Here is a 20,030-nt window from a genome sequence, read left to right as displayed (position 1 = left end):
ACTCGCTCACCCACTTGGCGCGCAAGAGCCACGGAGTGCCTGGTCCACAGCACCCCTGAAACACGTCCATGGACAAAGGCTCATTCTGCCTCCCTGAAGCCCCGCTCCCTGGGGAAGCGTGGATGAACAGAACACATGGGAGGGATGCAGGGGTTGGGCAGAGCAGGGAGCAGTGGTCTGCCGAGGCCCCAGCCCCACAGGAAGGCACAGCCCCAGCAGGACCAGCTCTGTTTTCTATGGACTTCATTCTACTGTTTTTCTACAGTAGAAAAGCTGGCGTGCAAATGGTTGTGTCACCTGAGTGTAGAAGGGCAAGCAAAGCTGCCACAGAGGCTGGGACATGTGGCGTCTACTGAGACTCCCTCTTTGACCAGATTTTGGAACCAAGAAAGGTAATGAAGACCAATTTTGCTTTATGATTTCCATTCAATTAGCTGTGACCAGGGTCTCTGCTGTGTGCTCACATACGTGGTCCTGAGAACCAGGGGTGCAAGGTGAGCAAGCCTAGCCCAGCAGTCTGCACTTGTGGCTGCCCTGTCTCAGCAGCAGAGACGGAGAGCTGCAGTTCTCGTGGGAAGTGGCCCTTGTAACTGCCACCATTCACCCCACCTGCTCTGTACCCCATGTACCACCAGTAAGCTCATCTCCAAGGACAGCATCACCTCCTGGCATTCTGACCCCTGCTCACGGCAGTTTACCCATGCCTCCCTCTGGAACCAGCCCTGGGAGCCCAGCCCCATCCTGTCAGGTGCCCGTCAGGTCAATGACCTCACCCTCCATCATCATCAGCATGTGGCCTGTGTGCCCTGTGAGCACAGGAGAGGCCGCAGACCTGTGGGGACGCCCACACAGCGCCTCAGGGCTCCTGGGTTAATTGCATGCAGCAATCAGACCACAAAGATCACCTCTGTCCCAGCTTGTGCAGGTCACGGGCCAGCCAGGCAGAGCCCACAAACCAGGACCCAGTGGTACAAGCACGGCTCAAATACTGGGAAATGATCTGGGCTCTTTAGGGCCTCAGACACCAGCATGTGCCAGCAGCCAACTGGTGCAATTGGGAAGGCCGTGGACAATGACCAAATTTCCAAATGCTGGCTGGATCTGGAAATTACAAATGCTCCGACTTCAAGTCCTATGAAGGTGAAGGGAGCCATGCAGCAGGCATGCTGCAGAGTGGGGCCTGGGCGCCATAGCCCCTTGCCTGGCAAGGACCCTAAGAGACTGATAATTGTACCAACAGGGCTGTCCTCAAGGGAAAGGGAGGGTGGAGGATGGTGGCCTTCAGCACTAACTTTCTGTAGTTTGAGCTTTCAAAATAAACACACAAATACATTTATTTTAATTAAACAGGGTCAGGGTTGCTGGCTCAAATGTTCTAACACATCTTGGATCCTTTTTGTATTCTGTACATTAAGGAGGCGGGGGGAGAAAAACAACCAGGCAGTTATTATATTTTTCACAAAAGTATTTTATCCCCTAGAAAGAAAAAGGGAGGCCATGCCTGGTTAGCTCAGTCAGAGCTTAGTCGTCCTGAGACACTAAGGTAGCGGGTTCAATCCCTAGTCAGGGTACATATATGGGAAGCGACTAATGAATGCATAACTAAATGGAGCAACGTTTCTCACTCTCTTTTCTCTCTCTTCCTCCTCTCGAAAATCAATTAGAAAAGGGAAAGAGCCTGACCAGGTGGTAGCGCAGTGGATAGAGCATCGGACTGGGATGTGGAGGACCCAGGTTCAAGACCCCGAGATCGCCAGCTTGAGCGTGGGCTCACCAGCTTGAGCCCAAGGTTGCTGGCTTGAGCCAAGGGGTCACTCGGTCTGCTGTCACCCCTTGGTAGGGCACATATGAGAAATCAATCAATGAACAGCTGGGGAACCGCAACGGAGAGTTGGTGTTTCTCATCTCTCTCCCCTCCTGTCTGTCCCTATCTGTCCCTTGCTCTGACTCTGTCTCTGCTACAGGAAAAGGAAAAGGAAAAAAAAAGAGAAAAAGTAGAAACCAACTTTTTAACTAGGTGACCAAACCAGTACTGAACATCATGTTGAAGAGCACTGTGATAGGAGCCCAGCAGGTCCTGCTGAGGCCCCCAGTGTCCCACGTGAGGCCAGGCGCTCCATGCTCAGCTGTGTGGAGCTGCACAGGACCTGCGAGTGGCAGCAAGCTGTGGAGTAAGAATTAAAGGCTGAGTTCTCAGTGTGGAGACTCCCCAGCAGTGACACTGCTGTTGGTTCTGAGGCCTCCGGTTGGCCATGTGAACTGGAAATAGCTCCAAAACACTGTTGGAGAAACAGCTGTCTGTGTGCTCACCAAGTTTTCAATAAATGGTGGCAGGTAGCACCTTTGTGATTACTGAAGAAGAAATATGTTCTGAGGAGAGGGGTGAGGCATGGTGTGTACGTGTGTGACGTGATCTCAAAAGGAGGTAGCCCCTCCCCAGGTACAGGGCCTGTGCTACCCAGTGGCTGGCCTAGCAGTGCTGCTGCCTTTCAGGAACCTGAAGAGGGACAGGAGACACGCTGACAGAGGCCTGGAGGTGCTGGGCATGACTGCATGGCTGCCTGCCTTACAGACACCATGGTGGAGGGGAGGGGTGCGCTGGGGGAGAGCCGAGCGCCCCGATGAGGCTACAACTGTCCAGAGAGAGAGGAGGTGGCTGGAGGTAAGACAAGGGAAGAAAGGAGGCTGGGGTCAAGAACCACACGGGAGGTGAGGTGCTGTCAACTGAGATGCCCGACTGAGGGGGTGGCCTCTGACACAGCATGTCGCCAGGTGGGAGTCTGGTGCCAAGAAGCAGATGCACTTCTTCACGTGGCCTCGCTGTGACCCAGGGAGCGCAACCCAGACGACCCGTGTGAACAGAAGCGTGACCACGTGCAGCCCAAGGATCAATCACCACAGCTAGGTAACATATCCCCAGAAAATGGTTACAGCTGGAGAAACCACTTATCCAAAAGACTAATGCTTATGCTAGTAATTAACCAGAAACTGCCTAAATGTCCCACAACAGGGACAGATTAGCACTCCAAATGACAAAACTCTGTCTAACTCCATAAAAATAACATTGCAGCTCTGGGTGAGACACAGGTTAAAAACACAAAAGAACACAGTTTCAAGTTGTTTTCCTGAAGTGCTACAGCACACACACATGCTGCTTTTTTGCCAGGTCTATGCCCTCAGCAGGGTCCGTGCAGCCCCTGCGAGACACAGGCTCGGCCATGGTAGGACATGCAGACACTGCTGAGCATCCCTCCCAGGGGGAAGAAGCACAGGTTCAGCCTGGAGCTGGAGAGGCACCTGCCTACACGAAGGTGCATAGAGCCAGAGGTCAGATACCGCCTGATAGCACAGCTCCTGAGAGCACAATCTTCTGCAAGTGAGGCAATGCCAAGAGTTTTCTTAGGAGAAAGGAGACCTACAACACCCAAAGAGAGACAAACTGACAATTGTTATAACCAAAGCTGGACTCCGCTGGGAAGAGAATCACATCTCAGGACTCAGCAGAGTTTGCCATCGCCCTCCAGGAGGGTCTACAGCAGAGGTCCCCAAACCTTTTACACAGGGGGCCAGTTCACTGTCCTCAGACCGTTGGAGGGCCGGACTAAAAAAAAAACTATGAACAAATCCCTATGCACACTGCACATATCTTAAAGTAAAAAAAGACAACGAGAACAAATACAATATTTAAAATAAAGAACAAGTAAATTTCTTTTCCTTTTTTTTTCCTTTTTTCGTATTTTTTCTGAAGCTGGAAATGGGGAGGCAGTCAGACAGACTCCCGCATGCGCCCGACCAGGATCCACCCGGCACACCCACCAAGGGGCGATGCTCTGCCCATCTGGGGCGTTGCTCTGCTGCAACTAGAGCCATTCTAGTGCCTGAGGCAGAGCAGCACCAGGCCAACCCTGCTCCAGTGGAGCCTTGGCTGTGGGAGGGGAAGAGAGGGACAGAGAGGAAGGAGAGGGGGAGGGGTGGAGAAGCAGATGGGCACTTCTCCTGTGTGCCCTGGCCGGGAATTGAACCTGGGACTCCTGCACGCCAGGCCGACACTCTACCACTGAGCCAACCAGCCAGGGCCAAGAACAAGTAAATTTAAATCAACAAACTGACAAGTATTTCAATGGGAACTATGGACCTGCTTTTGGCTAATGAGATGGTCAATGTTCGGTTCCATATTTGTCACTGCTAGCCGTACCAAGTGATATGACAGCGCTTCCCGAGCTGTGATGCGTCCATCCTGCGTCACCGGAAGTAGTACTGTACGTGAGGGGCGCCACACTTTGCAGTGCCGCCACATACCACTGACCACCAATGAAAGAGGTGTCCCTTCCGGAAGTGCAGCGGGGGCCGGATAAATGGCCTCAGGGGGCTGCATGTGGCCTGTGGGCTGTAGTTTGGGGATCCCTGGTCTACAGTCCCAAGTGGGACAATCACAAGCCAGGCAGCTGGCCACTGTGGCCAAGTGCAGGCACAGGCAAGATTCATGGCAACCCTAGGAAAGGGGTTCTTTCTCCACTGGGGCTGCTAAGCTAGTAAGCTGGCAAGATGGAAAGACAGTTCAGGGAGCTCCCTGGGGGAAGTCAAAGGCAAGCATGCACACCCACCAGGTGTGTGTGTGTGAGTCGTGGGCCTGTGCTCAGCCAGGTGTAGGCAACCCTACTGTGAGATTATGGGGTGAGCAGTAAGATCTGAGCTTCCCAGACTGTGATCATAAAAAGCCTAAATGAGATGTCACTTTTAACCAATTGCCAAAGAACAGGGTGCCAAGAGCAGCCCCGTTTTAACTCCTGGAACAGAATTACAGGGAGACATCTTTCCATTCACACCCAGAAAAAAAGGCAATTAATAGGCATTGGGTCTGAGCCACTGTGGGTTTTTTTTAGATGCATATAAAAATATTCAGCCTCTCAATATATGAATAAACTACCCTTGAGGATGAGGCTGGACCCTCACAGCAGGACTGAAAGGCCATCACTGAGCAACTATACCTTACTGTACTGGGCAACCTCGAGCTAAATCTTTTTTTTTTTTTTTTACAGAGACAGAGAGTCAGAGAGAGGGATAGATAGGGACAGACAGGAACAAAGAGAGATGAGAAGCATCAATCATCAGTTTTTGATTGCAACACCTTAGTTGTTCATTGATTGCTTTCTCATATGTGCCTTGACCGCGGGCCTTCACCAGACCAAGTAACCTCTTGCTTGAGCCAGTGACCTTGGGTCCAAGCTGGTGAGCTTTTGCTCAAACCAGATGAGCCCATGCTCAAGCTGGCGACCTCGGGGTCCCGAACCTGGGTCCTTCCGCATCCCAGTCCGATGCTCTATCCACTGCGCCACCGCCTAGTCAGGCTCTTTTTCTTTTTTTAACTGAATTTATTAGGGTGATAAAATTATATAGGTTTCGGCCCTGGCCAGTTGGCTCAGTAGTAGGGCGTCGGCCTGGCATGCAGGAGTCCCGGGTTCGATTCCCGGCCAGGGCACACAGGAGAGGCGCCCATCTGCTTCTCCACCCCTCCCCCCTCTTTCCTCTCTGTCTCTCTCTTCCCCTCCTGCAGCCAAGGCTCCATTGGAGCAGGGTTGGCCCAGGCGCTGGGGATAGCTCCATGGCCTCTGCCTCAGGCGCTAGAATGGCTCTGGTTGCAGCAGAACAACGCCCCAGATGGGCAGAGCATCGCCCCCTGGTGGGCACGCAGGGTGGATCCTGGTCGGGCACATGCGGGAGTCTGTCTGACTGCCTCCCCGTTTTCAGCTTCGGGGAAAAAAAAATTATATAGGTTTCATGTGTATACTTCTATAATGCATCATCTGTATGCTGCATTGTGTGTTCACCTCCCAGCTCTGGCTAAATTCTTGATCTAATTGTTTATGTGTCTGGACCATCCTGATCAGAATGGTCTGAGAGAAGATTAGTGTGTCTCCAATGGGACATGAGGTTTAGGAAAGAAGAATCCTCCAAGTCCTGGCCAGGTAGCTCAGTTGGCTAGAGAATCGTCCTGATATGCTAATGTTGCAAAAAAAGAATCAGCAGCCCTGGCCAGTTGGCTCAGTGGTAGAGCGTCGGCCTGGCATGCAGAAGTCCCGGGTTCTATTCCCAGCCAGGGCACACAGGAGAAGCGCCCATCTGCTTCTTCCCCCTTCCCCCTCTCCTTCCTCTCTGTCTCTCTCTTCCCCTCCCGCAGCCGAGGCTCCATTGGAGCAAAGATGGCCCGGGCGCTGGGGATGGCTCCTTGGCCTCTGCCCCAGGCGCTAGAGTGGTTCTGGTCGCAACAGAGCGACGCCCCGGAGGGGCAGAGCGTCGCCCCCTGGTGGGCGTGCCAGGTGTATCCCGGTCGGGTGCATGCAGGAGTCTGTCTGTCTCTCCCCGTTTCTAGCTCCAGAAAAAAAAAAAAAAAAATCAGCCAAGGAATGTATAAATAAGTGGAACAACAAATCCATGTTTCTCTCTTTCAAATCAGTAAATTTTTTAAAAAAGAAAAGGAACCTCTAGGAACAAATGTCAGTCTTCTTCATTAACCCACAGGGATCTGCTTTGAAAATAATCTCTGAGGATGGGCCTTGTCAATAATCTTGTCAGAAATGAGTTTTGGGGGAATTACTAATTTCTCAAAAATCTAATGCCTTTGAATTATTATTTTCACCAAAACACTCAGACAGTTTTATTACAAATGAAATACATTTATAATAATAATAAATGTCCCATCTCATTCACTGTGAATTTATTTCATTAATCATTTCCAGAGGGTAACCTTTATTCTGTAAGATAGACTCTTAAAGGCAAAACAGCAAAACAGGGAACATCTGATGTTCTCTCTGCATACAGGCAGACCTCAATTTATGGGGCTTGGCTTCACTGTGCTTTACAGATGTTGCATTTTGTTTGTTTGTTTGTTTTCAACAAATTGAAGGCAAGACCCTCTACCAGCAAGATCCCAGCTCCCTTGACTGTAGTGGTCTGAAAGCTCTGCCTGTCCTATTGAAGGGTTTCTAAAGCCCAAGTAGTTGACCCTAGAGAAGAAGCTTCTATTTGTTCCATACGGGCCTATTTCATGTAAACAGCAACATACAGCTGATAATCAGGAGGCTGTTTCTGAAGTTGACTGCAGATGACCCCCACCTCCCTACTACTGGATGGACACAGGATACAGAGGCCTGTTGAGAATTTGAGCTCAGACGACTTTTCTGTGCAACTAAGTTTCTAAGATTGTGCAAGGAAGTTTCCCAACCATGGCTTAACAAAGAATTGTCAACTTCCCACTCTGCCTGCTGAAGGGACAATAGCATAAGTAATGAAAACTAACCAAACAGATGTCTAAAAGGAAATCTGCTGAACCTACACTAACTGTTCACACCTTTCTTTATCCCCTGACTAAAGTGAGATTATTTTATAAAATGTTATCCTTTATTGATATGAAGCTAAAAATTATGTAACATATCTGAAGAAAGTCACACTCTTATGAAGCCAAATGTTTAAAAAAATAACATTCAACTTTCAAGAAGTAAAATTTCATGATATGTGAAAACAAATTGCTAAACTATTCCCTCTAATAACCACTTCTATTTCAAAAAAGTGTTAAAAAATCCAAAAGCCTTTAATTAAAAATGGAAGTCAATATAGTGAATCTGACAATGAGCCTGATGAACACCAAAACGCGTCTTTTCAAGCCCATCACTGCTATAAATAGAGTGGGTCACAAAGTGTGCATGTCAGAATCCCAGAGTTAAGGACAGGCCGGGAGTTGAGGCAGGCTCCCGGGAAGAGGGCAGTGGGTGCTCTCCACAGGGGCAATCTGCCCCCACAAACACCTACAAGCTCTGGAAAGTACTCTGCTCACAAAAACTAGGTTATCAGGGAACGTGCAGATACTCCTGTACTTTCAGCCTTTTGTACAGTGCATTTTCACCAATGAAATAAAAGTTGGTTTTGCATCTCATTTGCTTAATCAAAACAAGTTTCTTTGACTTGTCATTTGCTTTTCTGATGTTCTTGTTTAATAAAAAAATATCAAATGCTTCTTTTATCGCTTCATCTTCATTGTAAAATATCCCCTAATTTTTGTGAGCTGTATACTTGAAGGCATGGAAACAAGATAGACACCTGAGGGGAGCCTGCACCTGGAAGAAAAGGCACCTGGGGAGCTTGTTTCATGGGCTATGCCTGAGGGCAGGCCTCCATCCGCAGAAACCATGTGGCGGTGCACCTTAGAACTGTGCCCTAACCCTGAGAAGCCAGTGAACAGAATTCGGGACAACTACAGCAGGAAAGTGAAAGGATAAAGGCCACAGGAGGGGACCTAACACCTGCCTTAACTGCCCAAACTTCGGGCTCCCATCTGAGCCACAGGCAGCGAGCCTGCACCGATGCTAGTGAACAGGATGGAACAGGTTCTGCTGCCACCTCATGAAACAAACAGCACTATTTCAGGGGACACACAGAACTCAGTCTATAACACAATGCCCTCAAGTGTCCAGAACAAAATTCCAAATTACTAGATGGACTAAGAAATAGGAAAATGTCACCTACGTTCAAGAGAAAAGAGCCACAAGACCATTCTCAACAGGATCAGCTGCTGGAACTGGCAAAAAGATTTTTTTTTTTCCGAGACAGAGTCAGATAGGGACAGACAGGAACGGAGAGAGATGAGAAGCATCAATCATTAGTTGTTTTTTTTTTCTTTTTACAGGGACAGGTGGCAAAAAGAATTTTAAAGGTAGCTTTTATAACTATGTTCATAATAAATAAAAATAAGAAATTGCAACATAAAAATAACTACTATTTAGAAAGCAAACAAATTCCAGAATTAACACTAGAACATCTGACATAAGCGGTCTGCTTGCTGGGCACTCTGGACAGTATACTGGAGGGGAAAGAAGGCACATGAACCCGAGGCCAGACGTGAAGGGACCAAATCTGAGGACACAGGGAGACGAAAGGAAACAGAACAGGGCCACAGGAACCTGAGGAGGGCGCGCCGCCGGCAGATCCACGTGGCTCTCAGAGATGCTGAAGCAAGCTCCTCAAGGAAGACAGAATGTGAAGAAAATTCATCTTCAGGAAGGAATGAAGAGCACTAAAAAGGGTCAGTATCTGAGTAAATATAAGAGACCATTTAAATTTCTTCAAGTGACTAAAAATGTTTAAAGGAATTATAACTGCATGGTGGGGGTTTGTAACACATGCAGATCCAATGCCTACGAAAACTTCAAGAGCAGAAAACAGGCCTTTAAGACTGCAAAGGTCTTGAATTTTATATAAATATGAATTGACACCATAGTAACCCTGAGTAGACCATGAAAAATTATAAAAACCCCAGGCTTGCCCAATCAAGGCACACACAAGAAGCAACTATCATATAAGCTGATGCTTCCCACTCCCCCCACCCGCCTTTCTCTCTTTCTATTCCCTCAATTAATAAATCAATTAATAATTATTTATTTACTTATTCATTTTACAGAAGGGAGAGAAATAAAGGACAAAGAGAGAAGGGGGGAGGAGCAGGAAGCATCAATTCCTATATGTGCCTTGATCAGGCAAGCCCAAGGTTTTAAACTAGCAACCTCAGCGTTCCAGGTCAACACTTTATCTACTGCGCCACCACAGGTCAGGCCAATAAATTATATATTGTAAAAAAATTTATATATACACACACACACACACACACACACACACACACATATATATATAAAATCCCTAGACATATCACTGAAAAATAATGCAAAGTGGTAGGTAAAAAAGCCAACAGATTAAGTAAAACAGAATTCTAAAAAATCAAGTCACCCCCAAATGGGCAAGGCGGGTAGTGAAGTGATGGAGCCGAGTCCAACTGCACTAACATCATGGGAAACGGAAGGAACGCAACAGCATGTAAAAGGCAGAAACCAGGAGAACCAAGAGAAAGCAACAGTCAGCGACATGCTGCCTATAAGGGACTCTATAACAATACAGTCAAGTTGAAAGAAAATGGATGGGAAAAATACAGCGTCAAACCATAAGCACAAGAAGGCACGGTGCTGTGCTGGTATCAGACAAAATTGACTTCAGGACAACAAGGACATCACCGTGATCAGAGAGTCGGTCCACCAGGAAGACATGACACCCATAAATGAAAACACTTCACTAACAGCTCAAATAGATAAAGCAAAAACTGATAGAATTAGCCTAACCAGGCAGTGGTGCAGTGGATAGAGCATCGGACTGGGATGCGGGGGACCCAGGTTCGAGACCGCGGGCTCATTTGGCTTGAGCATAAAGCTCACTCACCAGCTTGGACCCAAGGTCTCTGGCTCAAGCAAGGGGTCACTCGCTCTGCTGTAGCCCCACGGTCAAGGCATATATGAGAAAGCAATCAATGAACAACTAAGGTGTCGTAGCGGGAAAACTGATGATTGATGCTTCTCATCTCTCTCTGTTCCTGTCTGTCTGTTCCTATCTATCCCTCTCTCTGACTCTCTCTGTCCCTGTAAACAAACAAACAAACAAACAAACAAACAAAAAAACCCCCAAACTGATAGAATTAAAGAAAGGAACAGATAAACCCATCATCAGAGGTTTTAATATCCTTCCCTCAACTCTGCACAGTATCAAGTCTTGCCCTAATTAACAACACCAAGAACACTGCCCCACATGCAGAACAGATTAGATTTCCAAGTACATATGTGTGGTCATTGTGAGACTGTCCGCTCCATTAATCCTTTGAGTAATACAAATGTTCATGTACGTCCTCATGGCTCCTGACCATCCAGAGTACGACAGTACAAAATTTTTATTTTAAATATGTATAAGGCAACATTAAAAAAAAGGCAAATGTATGTTCTTCTTTTTTCTTTCTTTTTTTTTTTTTGCATTTTTCCGAAGCTGGAAATGGGGAGGCAGTCGGACAGACTCCACATGCGCCCGACCAAGATCCACCCGGCATGCCCACCAGGGGGCGATGCTCTGCCCACCTGGGGCGTTGCTCTGTTGCATCCAGAGCCATTCTAGCACCTGAGGCAGAGGCCACAGAGCCATCCTCAGCGCCTGGGCCATCTTTGCTCCAATGGAGCCTTGGCTGCGGGAGGGGAAGAGAGAGACAGAGAGGAAGGAGAGGGGGAGGGGTGGAGAAGCAGTGGGCGCTTCTCCTGTGTGCCCTGGCCAGAAATCGAACCCAGGACTCCCGCACGCCAGGCCGACGCTCCACCACTGAGCCAACTGGCCAGGGCCTCTTGTTTCCATTAATTGGTTATCAAACAAACATGACTTTAGTTAATTAAACTGCAACTGGAACGAAGTTTTTTGAAAAAAACTCACTCCTGGGGGATTAGCAAGCATGAAAAAAACTCACTACTCAAAGGGTTAAAAGTAAGTCTTGAAACATTTTATACTGAAACATAAAGGGACAAAGGATATGCTTTCAACTGGCCAAAGTTCATTTAACAGACTGCTTGACTGAAGTCAGAAGTACTCCAGTATTTACCTCATAAATTATGATCATTCCTCGGTTAGACTTGAAGCAGGTCAGCCTAGTGAGATGTAATTTTCAGAACTGAGACTACAGCCATCGAAGTAAAATATTAGGACGAAACCTTTTTCAGAAACATCGCCTTTTGTTATAACTGTCACAGGTAGGCCTGACCTGTGGTGGTGCAGTGGGATAAAGCATCGACCTGGAACACTGAGGTCGCCGGTTCGAAACCTTGGGCTTGCCTGGTCAAGGCACATATGGGAGTTGATGCTTCCTGCTCCTCCCCCTTCTCAATCTCTCTGTCTCTCTCTCACTCCTCTCTCTCTAAAAAAATCAATAAATAAAATATTTGAAAAAAAAAAACTGTCACAGTTTAGTCCACCCAACACTTTAAACTGCTCTGTTCCAACGAACTTCCACAGCCCACAGGGCAGTTTCCTCTGCATGAAGAGTGCTGGTGTGCAGAGGCGTGAAGTATGCGAGCACACTCAGTACTATAGACCAGCGCATGCACACACATGTGCACACATATAGTGCACGTACACATACATGTTCAGACTAAAAACCCTTATGGAAAGGTACACAAGAAGGAAGATGGATTGTAAGGAGACACAAACCAAACTGTGTTAACAAAAAAAACAGCTGCCAGGCGTGAAGGGAGTGGCCCAATGAGTATTTGAGAACCTGGAGAAGTGGATGTTATGGTGACGTAAATCCAAAGGCTTCTTACTGGGGAAACACATCAAGGCCCATCTTTTTTTTTTTTTTTCCTAAAGCTGGAAACAGAGAGGGGCAGTCAAGACAGACTCCCGCATGCGCCCGACCTGGATCCACCTGGCACGCCCACCAGGGAGCGATGCTCTGCCCCGCGGGGCGTCGCTCTGTTGCGACCAGAGCCACTCCAGCACCTGGGGCAGAGGCCAAGGAGCCATCCCCAGTGCCTGGGCCGTCTTTGCTCCAATGGAGCCTCGCTGCGGAAGGGGAAGAGAGACAGAGAGGAAGGAGAGGGGGAGGGGTGGAGAAGCAGATGGGCGCTTCTCCTGTGTGCCCTGGCCAGGAATCGAACCTGGGACTTCTGCACGCCAGGCCGACGCTCTACCACTGAGCCAACCGGCCAGGGCCTCAAGGCCCATCTTTGACTTCATTTTCAGACTATTCCTCCCACTACTGCAACCCATGTCACTCAATCACCACTATAAACAGGTGGGAGTGCAGAGCACACCCAGGAAGACAGCCAGCACAACCCTGAACTGCTGGTGAGAACACGTACCTGTATGTCCAGCCAGTTCACGGCTCACACGTACATTCCCTTCACGAGTTTTCAGATTGTAAATGGAGCAAATGTTATCCAGGCCGCCACAGGCCACGTAGTTCCCCGAAGGAGCATACGCACAGGTCATGACCCACGAGGAACGCAGAGGAATGGCATGGACCTGGACGACGGAACACAGAAGACACAACCATGCTTGAGTTCAAAAACATTTGCTGCTGAAATTATTCTGAAAACAATCTAGATGTGGCCAAAGTAGTAATTTAACTAAAAATCCAACACTGCACTGCAGCAATCTGGTTTTATTAAAGTCGTAACTGACAATCAGATAGGCACTGAGGTAACAGAACAGAATCCTAATCAAAATTACATACTAAAAGAGAAGCATGTACCTTTACTATACTATTTTAAGGCGTATCTGTGCTAACAAGAAATTCACTTAGTCTTAAAAAAAAAAAAAAAAAGGAAAGCATGTCATTAGCCTGTCAAAATAGTTATATATATTACAAAAAAAACACACCTTTTACTGAAGTGACCAAACATTAGTGTAGCTAATCCTATCACATCCCCCACCATGCTTCAGTTAGATTTAAGTACTGTAATATTTTATTTTCATTTAGTATTCTCCAGTAAAACAAGTGAATCTGACCTTTTAAACATGTTAGGACCAATGATAATACCATTTCATTTCATGATACAACACTGGACTACACTTCGAAAAGAATTTAATTTATATTTCTTTTCTTAAAATTATTTTTATTGCCTGACCAGGTGGTGGTGCAGTGGATAGAACGTCAGACTGGGATGCAGAGGATCCAAGTTCAAGACCCTGAGGTCGCCAGCTTGAGCACGGCCTCATCTGGTTTGAGCAAAAAGCTCACCAGCTTGGACCGAAGGTCGCGGGCTTGAGCAAGGGGTTACTTGGTCTGCTGTAGCCCCCTGGTCAAGGCACATATGAGAAAGCAATCAAAGAATAACTAAAGTGCCACAACGAAAAACTGATGATTGATGCTTCTCATCTCTCTCCGTTCCTGTCTGTTTCTTCCTATCTATCCCTCTCTCTGACTCTCCCTCTGTCTCTGTAAAAAAAAAAAAGAAAAAATAAAGTTTACATAATAAAGCTTAAAATAAATAAAAATAATTTTAAAAAAATTATTTTTACTTATTCATTTTAGAGAAGAGAGACAGAGAAGAGAGAGAGGAAAGGGGGAGAGGAGCAGGGAGCATCAACTCCCATATGTGCTTGGACTGGGCAAGCCCAGGGTTTTGAACCTGTGACCTCAGCGTACCAGGTCGACGCTTGATCCACTGCGCCACCGCAGGTCAGGCTAATTGATATTTCAAAGTACAGTATAATGAAATTAAGATTATTTCTTGAGAAACTAATAACTAAATGAAAAGCCACATATCTGAAGTTTTAAATAAAACATGAAATTTCCCAAACTGATCTCAAATTGGAATCCAGGTGTCCTGGACACATTAAGGAGTCACTATGTCCAAGCTGCGCCACGACACAATGACACTGTAGCAGAGACTAGTGACATGTGCCAGCCATGCAGCTCGGCTCCAAGCAGAGTTCGTCAGCGCCAACTCCCTGCAGCTCGCCCATCCTGCTTTGTACGTTGTGTGTGAGTGAGTCCCAGTGCTTCTGCGAGGGGTTTAGCAGCCCTACCTTGTTTGTGGTGTAGCTGTCCCAGATAATAAGTTTACCATCCTGAGAGGCACTGACGAGAAGCCTGCAGGGAAGACAAAGACACAACTGTCAGCACCACCACAATGCAACATCCACAGGCAATAACCCACAGCACAACCTCAGTGTTGACTAACATGTGCTTCAGTATTGCATCTGCTCAAGGCAGGGCACAATTATAAAGCAAAAGAAAAAGTTCTAATTATTAGATCAACTTAGAAAGCATGAAGGAGATCTTCCCACAAACAATCATTCAAATTCAAGAGCACTCGGCTTCTCAGGCAGACTAGATGGCCAAAGCCACGTCCTTAGCTAAGACGGGATGACCGCTTATAATTGCTTCTGTTTGGTTTCTGTTCATTATACATCAAACTAGACACTCAGACCTTTCAAGAGCCAAAGGTAGTAGAAAACATGTAGTGTAAATTTTCTGTTCTAATACATGGAAAGCCTAGACATAAGGGAATAATAAGCTTTTAGATACTTCACATTTATGAGACATTTCTCACACACACAAGTTCTGATGCTGAGCTAACACTGAAACCCAGGTCTCCTAGAGACAGGAAAGAGGTGCTCACATCCACCTATTTTGCAGCGGTGACAGACCACAGTGGAACTGTGCCTGGTCCAGCAGGAGAGGCTACTACCATGAATTTCTTCCTTTATTTTTGCTCTGGGCAAGTATGCTAATGTTGGGATACGTGTGTTGAAAACATACAGCCCCAGGCTTCTAGAGCACACATCTCTGAAAACGTGCTCTGTCCATCTTTGCAGAACGAAGACAGGACAGTGCCAGAGAGCATGACTAAGGACAAAGAAATTTCACGGGAAAGACAACCAGGGCCCACAGCAACCCGTAAGACATCCTTGAGCTCTGCTGCAGGGCTGCCACTGTCAAGGGATGACATGGTCCACTCCCAAGCAGACATGCATCAGTACGGTAACTAATGAAATTTATTTTATTTTTTGTATTTTTTCTGAAGCTGGAAACGGGGAGAGACAGTCAGACAGACTCCCGCATGCGCCCGACCGGGATCCACCCGGCATGCCCACCAGGGGCAACGCTCTGCCCATCAGGGGGCGATGCTCTGCCCCTCCGGGGCGACCAGAGCCACTCTAGCGCCTGGGGCAGAGGCCAAGGAGCCATCCCCAGCGCCCGGACCATCTCTGCTCCAATGGAGCCTCGGCTGCGGGAGGGGAAGAGAGAGACAGAGAGGAAGGAGGGGGTGAGGGTGGAGAAGCAAATGGGCGCTTCTCCTATGTGCCCTGGCCGGGAATCGAACCCGGGTCCCCTGCACACCAGGCCGACGCTCTACCGCTGAGCCAACTGGCCAGGGCCTAATGATAGTTTTAATCTAAAAGATTTTTCCAGCCTGACCAGGCGGTGGCTCAGTGGATAGAGCGTCAGACTGGGATGCGGAAGACCCAGGTTCGAGACTCCGAGGTTGCCAGTTTGAGCGCGGGCTCATCTGGCTTGAGCAAAAAGCTTGCCAGCTTGGATGCAAGGTCGCTGGCTCGAGCAAGGGGTTATTCGGTCTGCTGAAGGCCCACAGTCAAGGCACATATGAGAAAGCAATCAATGAACAACTAAGGTGTCGCAATGTGCAAGGAAAAACTAATGATTGATGCTTCTCATCTCTCCGTTCCTGTCTCTCTGTCCCTGTCTATCCCTGTCTCTGTAAAAAAAAAAAAAAAAAAAAAAAAAAGGTGTTAAAAGATTTTTCCAAAACACACAAATTTTAACCATTTCAACCACAAGCATATTTGGCTTCTTGAACTAATCAAAACCAGGAGGTAAAATTCAAGTCACTCTGATAATCCGAGCACTTTCTATCAAAATGTATGTTCTGCCTGACGGGTGGTGGCACAGTAGATAAGAGCGTCGAGCTGAGACACTAAGGCCTCAGGCTTCAAACCTCAAGGTTGCCAACTTGAGCATGGAATCATCAACATGATTCCATTGTTGCTGGCTTGAACCTAAAAATTGCTGGCTTACTGGCCGGTTGGCTCAGCAGTAGAGCGTCGGCCTGGCGTGCGGGGGACCCGGGTTCGATTCCCGGCCAGGGCACATAGGAGAGGCGCCCATTTGCTTCTCCACCCCCACCCCTCCTTCCTCTCTGTCTCTCTCTTCCCCTCCCGCAGCCGAGGCTCCATTGGAGCAGAGATGGCCCGGGCGCTGGGGATGGCTCCTTGGCCTCTGCCCCAGGTGCTAGAGTGGCTCTGGTCGCAACAGAGCGACGCCCCGGAGGGGCAGAGCATTGCCCCCTGGTGGGCGTGCCGGGTGGATCCCGGTTGGGCGCATGCGGGAGTCTGTCTGACTGTCTCTCCCTGTTTCCAGCTTCAGAAAAATACAAAAAAAAAAAAAAAAGCTGGCTTAAAGCCCCCTGGTCAAGGCACATATGAGAAAGCAATCAATAAACAACTAAAGTGGAACAACTACGAGTTGATGCAACTTCTCATCTCTCTCCCTTCCTCTCTTCTCTATTTAAAAAAAAAAAAAAAAAGCATGTTATGATGCAGCTAGCACAAACTTCCTTCACAAGGAGTCAACGGTGAGCTTGGCAAGGAATGAAAGCTATTTCAGCACTGTGTTCCAGTATTTTTCAGACACATTTTCTTCAAGGAACTCCCTGCATCTCTGTTCAGTCACACACATATTGGGCACGAAACGATTTCCCAGTAATGGAGTAGGGCCTGTTCTGCTGCTTGCCTGTCTGGCCCTTCCAGCACAGGTGTGGACCGGACTCAGGGGGCCAGTGTAGAGCAGCTCAATCTCTGGGAGGGTCACCTTCAGGAAAGTCTGCTGCTTGTCAGGGAGCTTAGGATCTGCTGACTCGCACGGGGTTAGTGGAGTGCTAATGCCCACTGATCCTCCAGAAGGTGAGAGAAGACACACCTGTAATCCCAGGGTTTTAACCACTGGAGACCTGGGTTCACGCATCTCCCAGAGCCCTCGGCCAAGCAGCAGTCCACCTCCAAACCAGAAAGGAAGCAATGGCTCTGACCCTGAACACAGGTCACGGGAGGCCCACATCCCAGTGCGTCAAAGGACAGAGGCTCCTGAGCCTTGTTGGGTTAGTGGGGTTTCACTCTCAATTGTAACAGAACTTCAACAGACTTAAGAAAGCACAGAAACAGTTTAATGTTAATTCAGGTGACTGAGTGAGACTCTGAAATGTTATACAAAGTAGAACTTAATATATATTTTACTACATTGATAAAAACATTAATGTAGAGTAATATCCACAGACATATGCTTACACAAGCCATCGCTGAGTCTAGTCTCTCCAGCAGCCGTGAAGGCCAAACTGCTACCAGCCCAGCAGTCCAAGTGACTGTGAATTACACAGACATGATAAACTAACTGGCTCATAAATTACAGCCTCAGTCAGGAAATAAATCTTGTGCCATAACCTTTGTTTTTGAAGGCAGAAAATATGAAGATAATATAAGCAGATGTATTTTTTGTGTGTGTGGCAGAGACAGAGTGAGTCAGAGAGAGGGACAGATAGGGACAGACAGGAAGGGAGAGAGATGAAAAATATAAATTCTTCATTGCGGTTCCTTAGTTGTTCATTGATTGATTTCTCAATGTGCCTTAACTGTGAGCCTACAGCTAACCATGTGACCCCTTGCTCAAGCCAGAGACCTTGGGCTCAAACTGGTGAGCCTTGCTCAAACCAGATGAGCCCACACTCAAGTTGGTGAACTCGGGGTCTCAAACCTGGGTCCTCCACATACCAGTCCGACGCTCTATCCACTGTACCACCGCCTGGTCAGGCGCAAATGTAAAAATTTTTTAAAACCACTTTAATCTTTCTAGAAAAATAATCTGTACAAGGCTCTGGGAGAGCAGAGGTCATTCTCAGTATCATTTTCCTGTTTTCTTTTATTTGTGATTGTAAAATAGGGCCCCTATAAGTAAGAGTATTAAGAGCTTTAACTATTCAGTTTAAACAGCAGCTGCAAAATAAATGCCCTACCCAAGAAAGAGAACAAGCCCAACCCTACACCCACTATCCCACGGATGCTCCTCCTCCTCCTCCCAGTGCCAGGCTTCTAGAGCATACATCTAAATAGCCAGGTGGAATATAAGGTCTTGCATATATCAGGAGCCTCAGTGATCAGGCCACCTGCTCTCCTGCTTCACCTAAGCCCCTCACCTCATGTCCCCTGCTCTGGCCACACACCTAACGTCCTGCCTGAACACAGCTGCCTGCAGTTCCTACTGCCGTCCAGGGCACAAGTGATGTGTGGCCCTGAGAGGCCTCCTGGCCCCAGGCAGCACCTGGCTGCTGCAGGAGGGCACATGGCTTAGAGACGAGACCAGAGGACTAGGCTCCCCAGGACTGGCTCCAAGTACGGCCTGCAACAAATGTCCTGATTGGGACATGGATGCTCTCACAGATGGAGGGAAAGCCCCAGAGGTCAGGTACTGTTTGTGAACCGTCTACTTTTTATTTTTTGTGACAGAGAAAGGGACAAATAGGGACACACAAACAGGAAGGGAGAGAGATGAGAAGCATCAATTCTTCATTGCAGCACCTTAGTTGCTCATTGATTGCTTTCTCATATGTGCCTTAACTGGGGGCTACAGCAGAGCGAGTGACTCCTTGCTCAAGCTAGTGACCTTGGGCTTAAGCTGGTTTGGTCCTCAGGGATTCAAACCTGGATCCTCCACATCCCAGTCCGACGCTCTATCTACTACGCCATCACCTGGTCAGGCTATCACTGTCTACTTTTGATAACAATTCTAGGGTGGATTGATTAGTAAGGGCATTTTCCTTCCTTTTTCCTTTTTTATTCTTTCTGATTACTGCCATCATTAAAATGGTCTCAGCTCTCACTTGCATTTGGAACTGTATGGGATATTGCATAGAACACACTAAAAATAGAATCTTCTGTTCTGAAGCTATTTATACTCTAAAGCAGACAATTTCACAAACAAAGAGAAAACCAAGGTGAAAATTTCTGACAATTACACATAAAAAAAAAAGCTACTCAAAGAAAAGCATTTGAAAACTCACATTAGATGTCTGATGACACATTAGGCTGTGTTACAGTCAGTCACCCAGCATTTGATTTGGTTGTTGGGGGGAAAGGCAGCCTCTAAATGAAGTAGGCTGAAAGACTTCACATCAGCGATGCTGCAGGTGACCGTGACAGCAGGTGGGAGGGGGAACAGGCAGACCCAGAGCGCAGGGGAGACAAGGCATGGGTGACAAGGCCAGAGATTGAAAAGTATAAATAAGGGGCAGAATTTATTTTTATTTTATTTATTTTTTGGATTTTTCTGAAGTTGGAAACAGGAAGGCAGTCAGACAGACTCCCACATGCGCCCAACCGGGATCCACCCAGCATGCCCACCAGGGGGCGATGCTCTGCCCATCTGGGGCGTCGCTCTGTTGCGACCAGAGCCATTCTAGAGCCTGAGGCAGAGGCCACAGAGCCATCCTCAGTGCCCGGGCCAACTTTGCTCCAATGGAGCCTTGGCTGTGGGAGGGGAAGAGAGAGACAGAGAGGAAGGAGGGGGGGAAGGATGGAGAAGCAGATGGGCACTTCTCCTGTGTGCCCTGGCCGGGAATTGAACCTGGGACTCCTGCACACCAGGTCAATGCTCTACCACTGAGCCA

General features: G+C 47.7%; 1 protein-coding gene across 6 annotated transcripts in view; it reads right to left on the bottom strand.

Annotated features, from left to right (window-relative positions):
- GNB1 (G protein subunit beta 1) overlaps window positions 1–20,030 on the bottom strand; it is a 94,636-nt gene that overhangs the window by 9,970 nt on the left and 64,636 nt on the right. For all 6 annotated transcript variants that reach the window (XM_066270668.1, XM_066270673.1, XM_066270667.1 and 3 more), the window contains 2 exons: window positions 14,380–14,443; window positions 12,708–12,870 (listed from right to left, as the gene is read on the bottom strand). In XM_066270668.1, coding sequence (XP_066126765.1) covers window positions 12,708–12,870; window positions 14,380–14,443 — 227 coding nt within the window. The remainder of the gene's footprint in view (window positions 1–12,707; window positions 12,871–14,379; window positions 14,444–20,030) is intronic.

The sequence above is a fragment of the Saccopteryx bilineata genome, chromosome 3, assembly GCF_036850765.1.
Source record: "Saccopteryx bilineata isolate mSacBil1 chromosome 3, mSacBil1_pri_phased_curated, whole genome shotgun sequence".
Taxonomy (NCBI): Eukaryota; Metazoa; Chordata; class Mammalia; order Chiroptera; family Emballonuridae; genus Saccopteryx; species Saccopteryx bilineata.
Note: the sequence above shows the minus strand (reverse complement) of the source record. Positions and strands in the feature narration are given on the sequence as shown.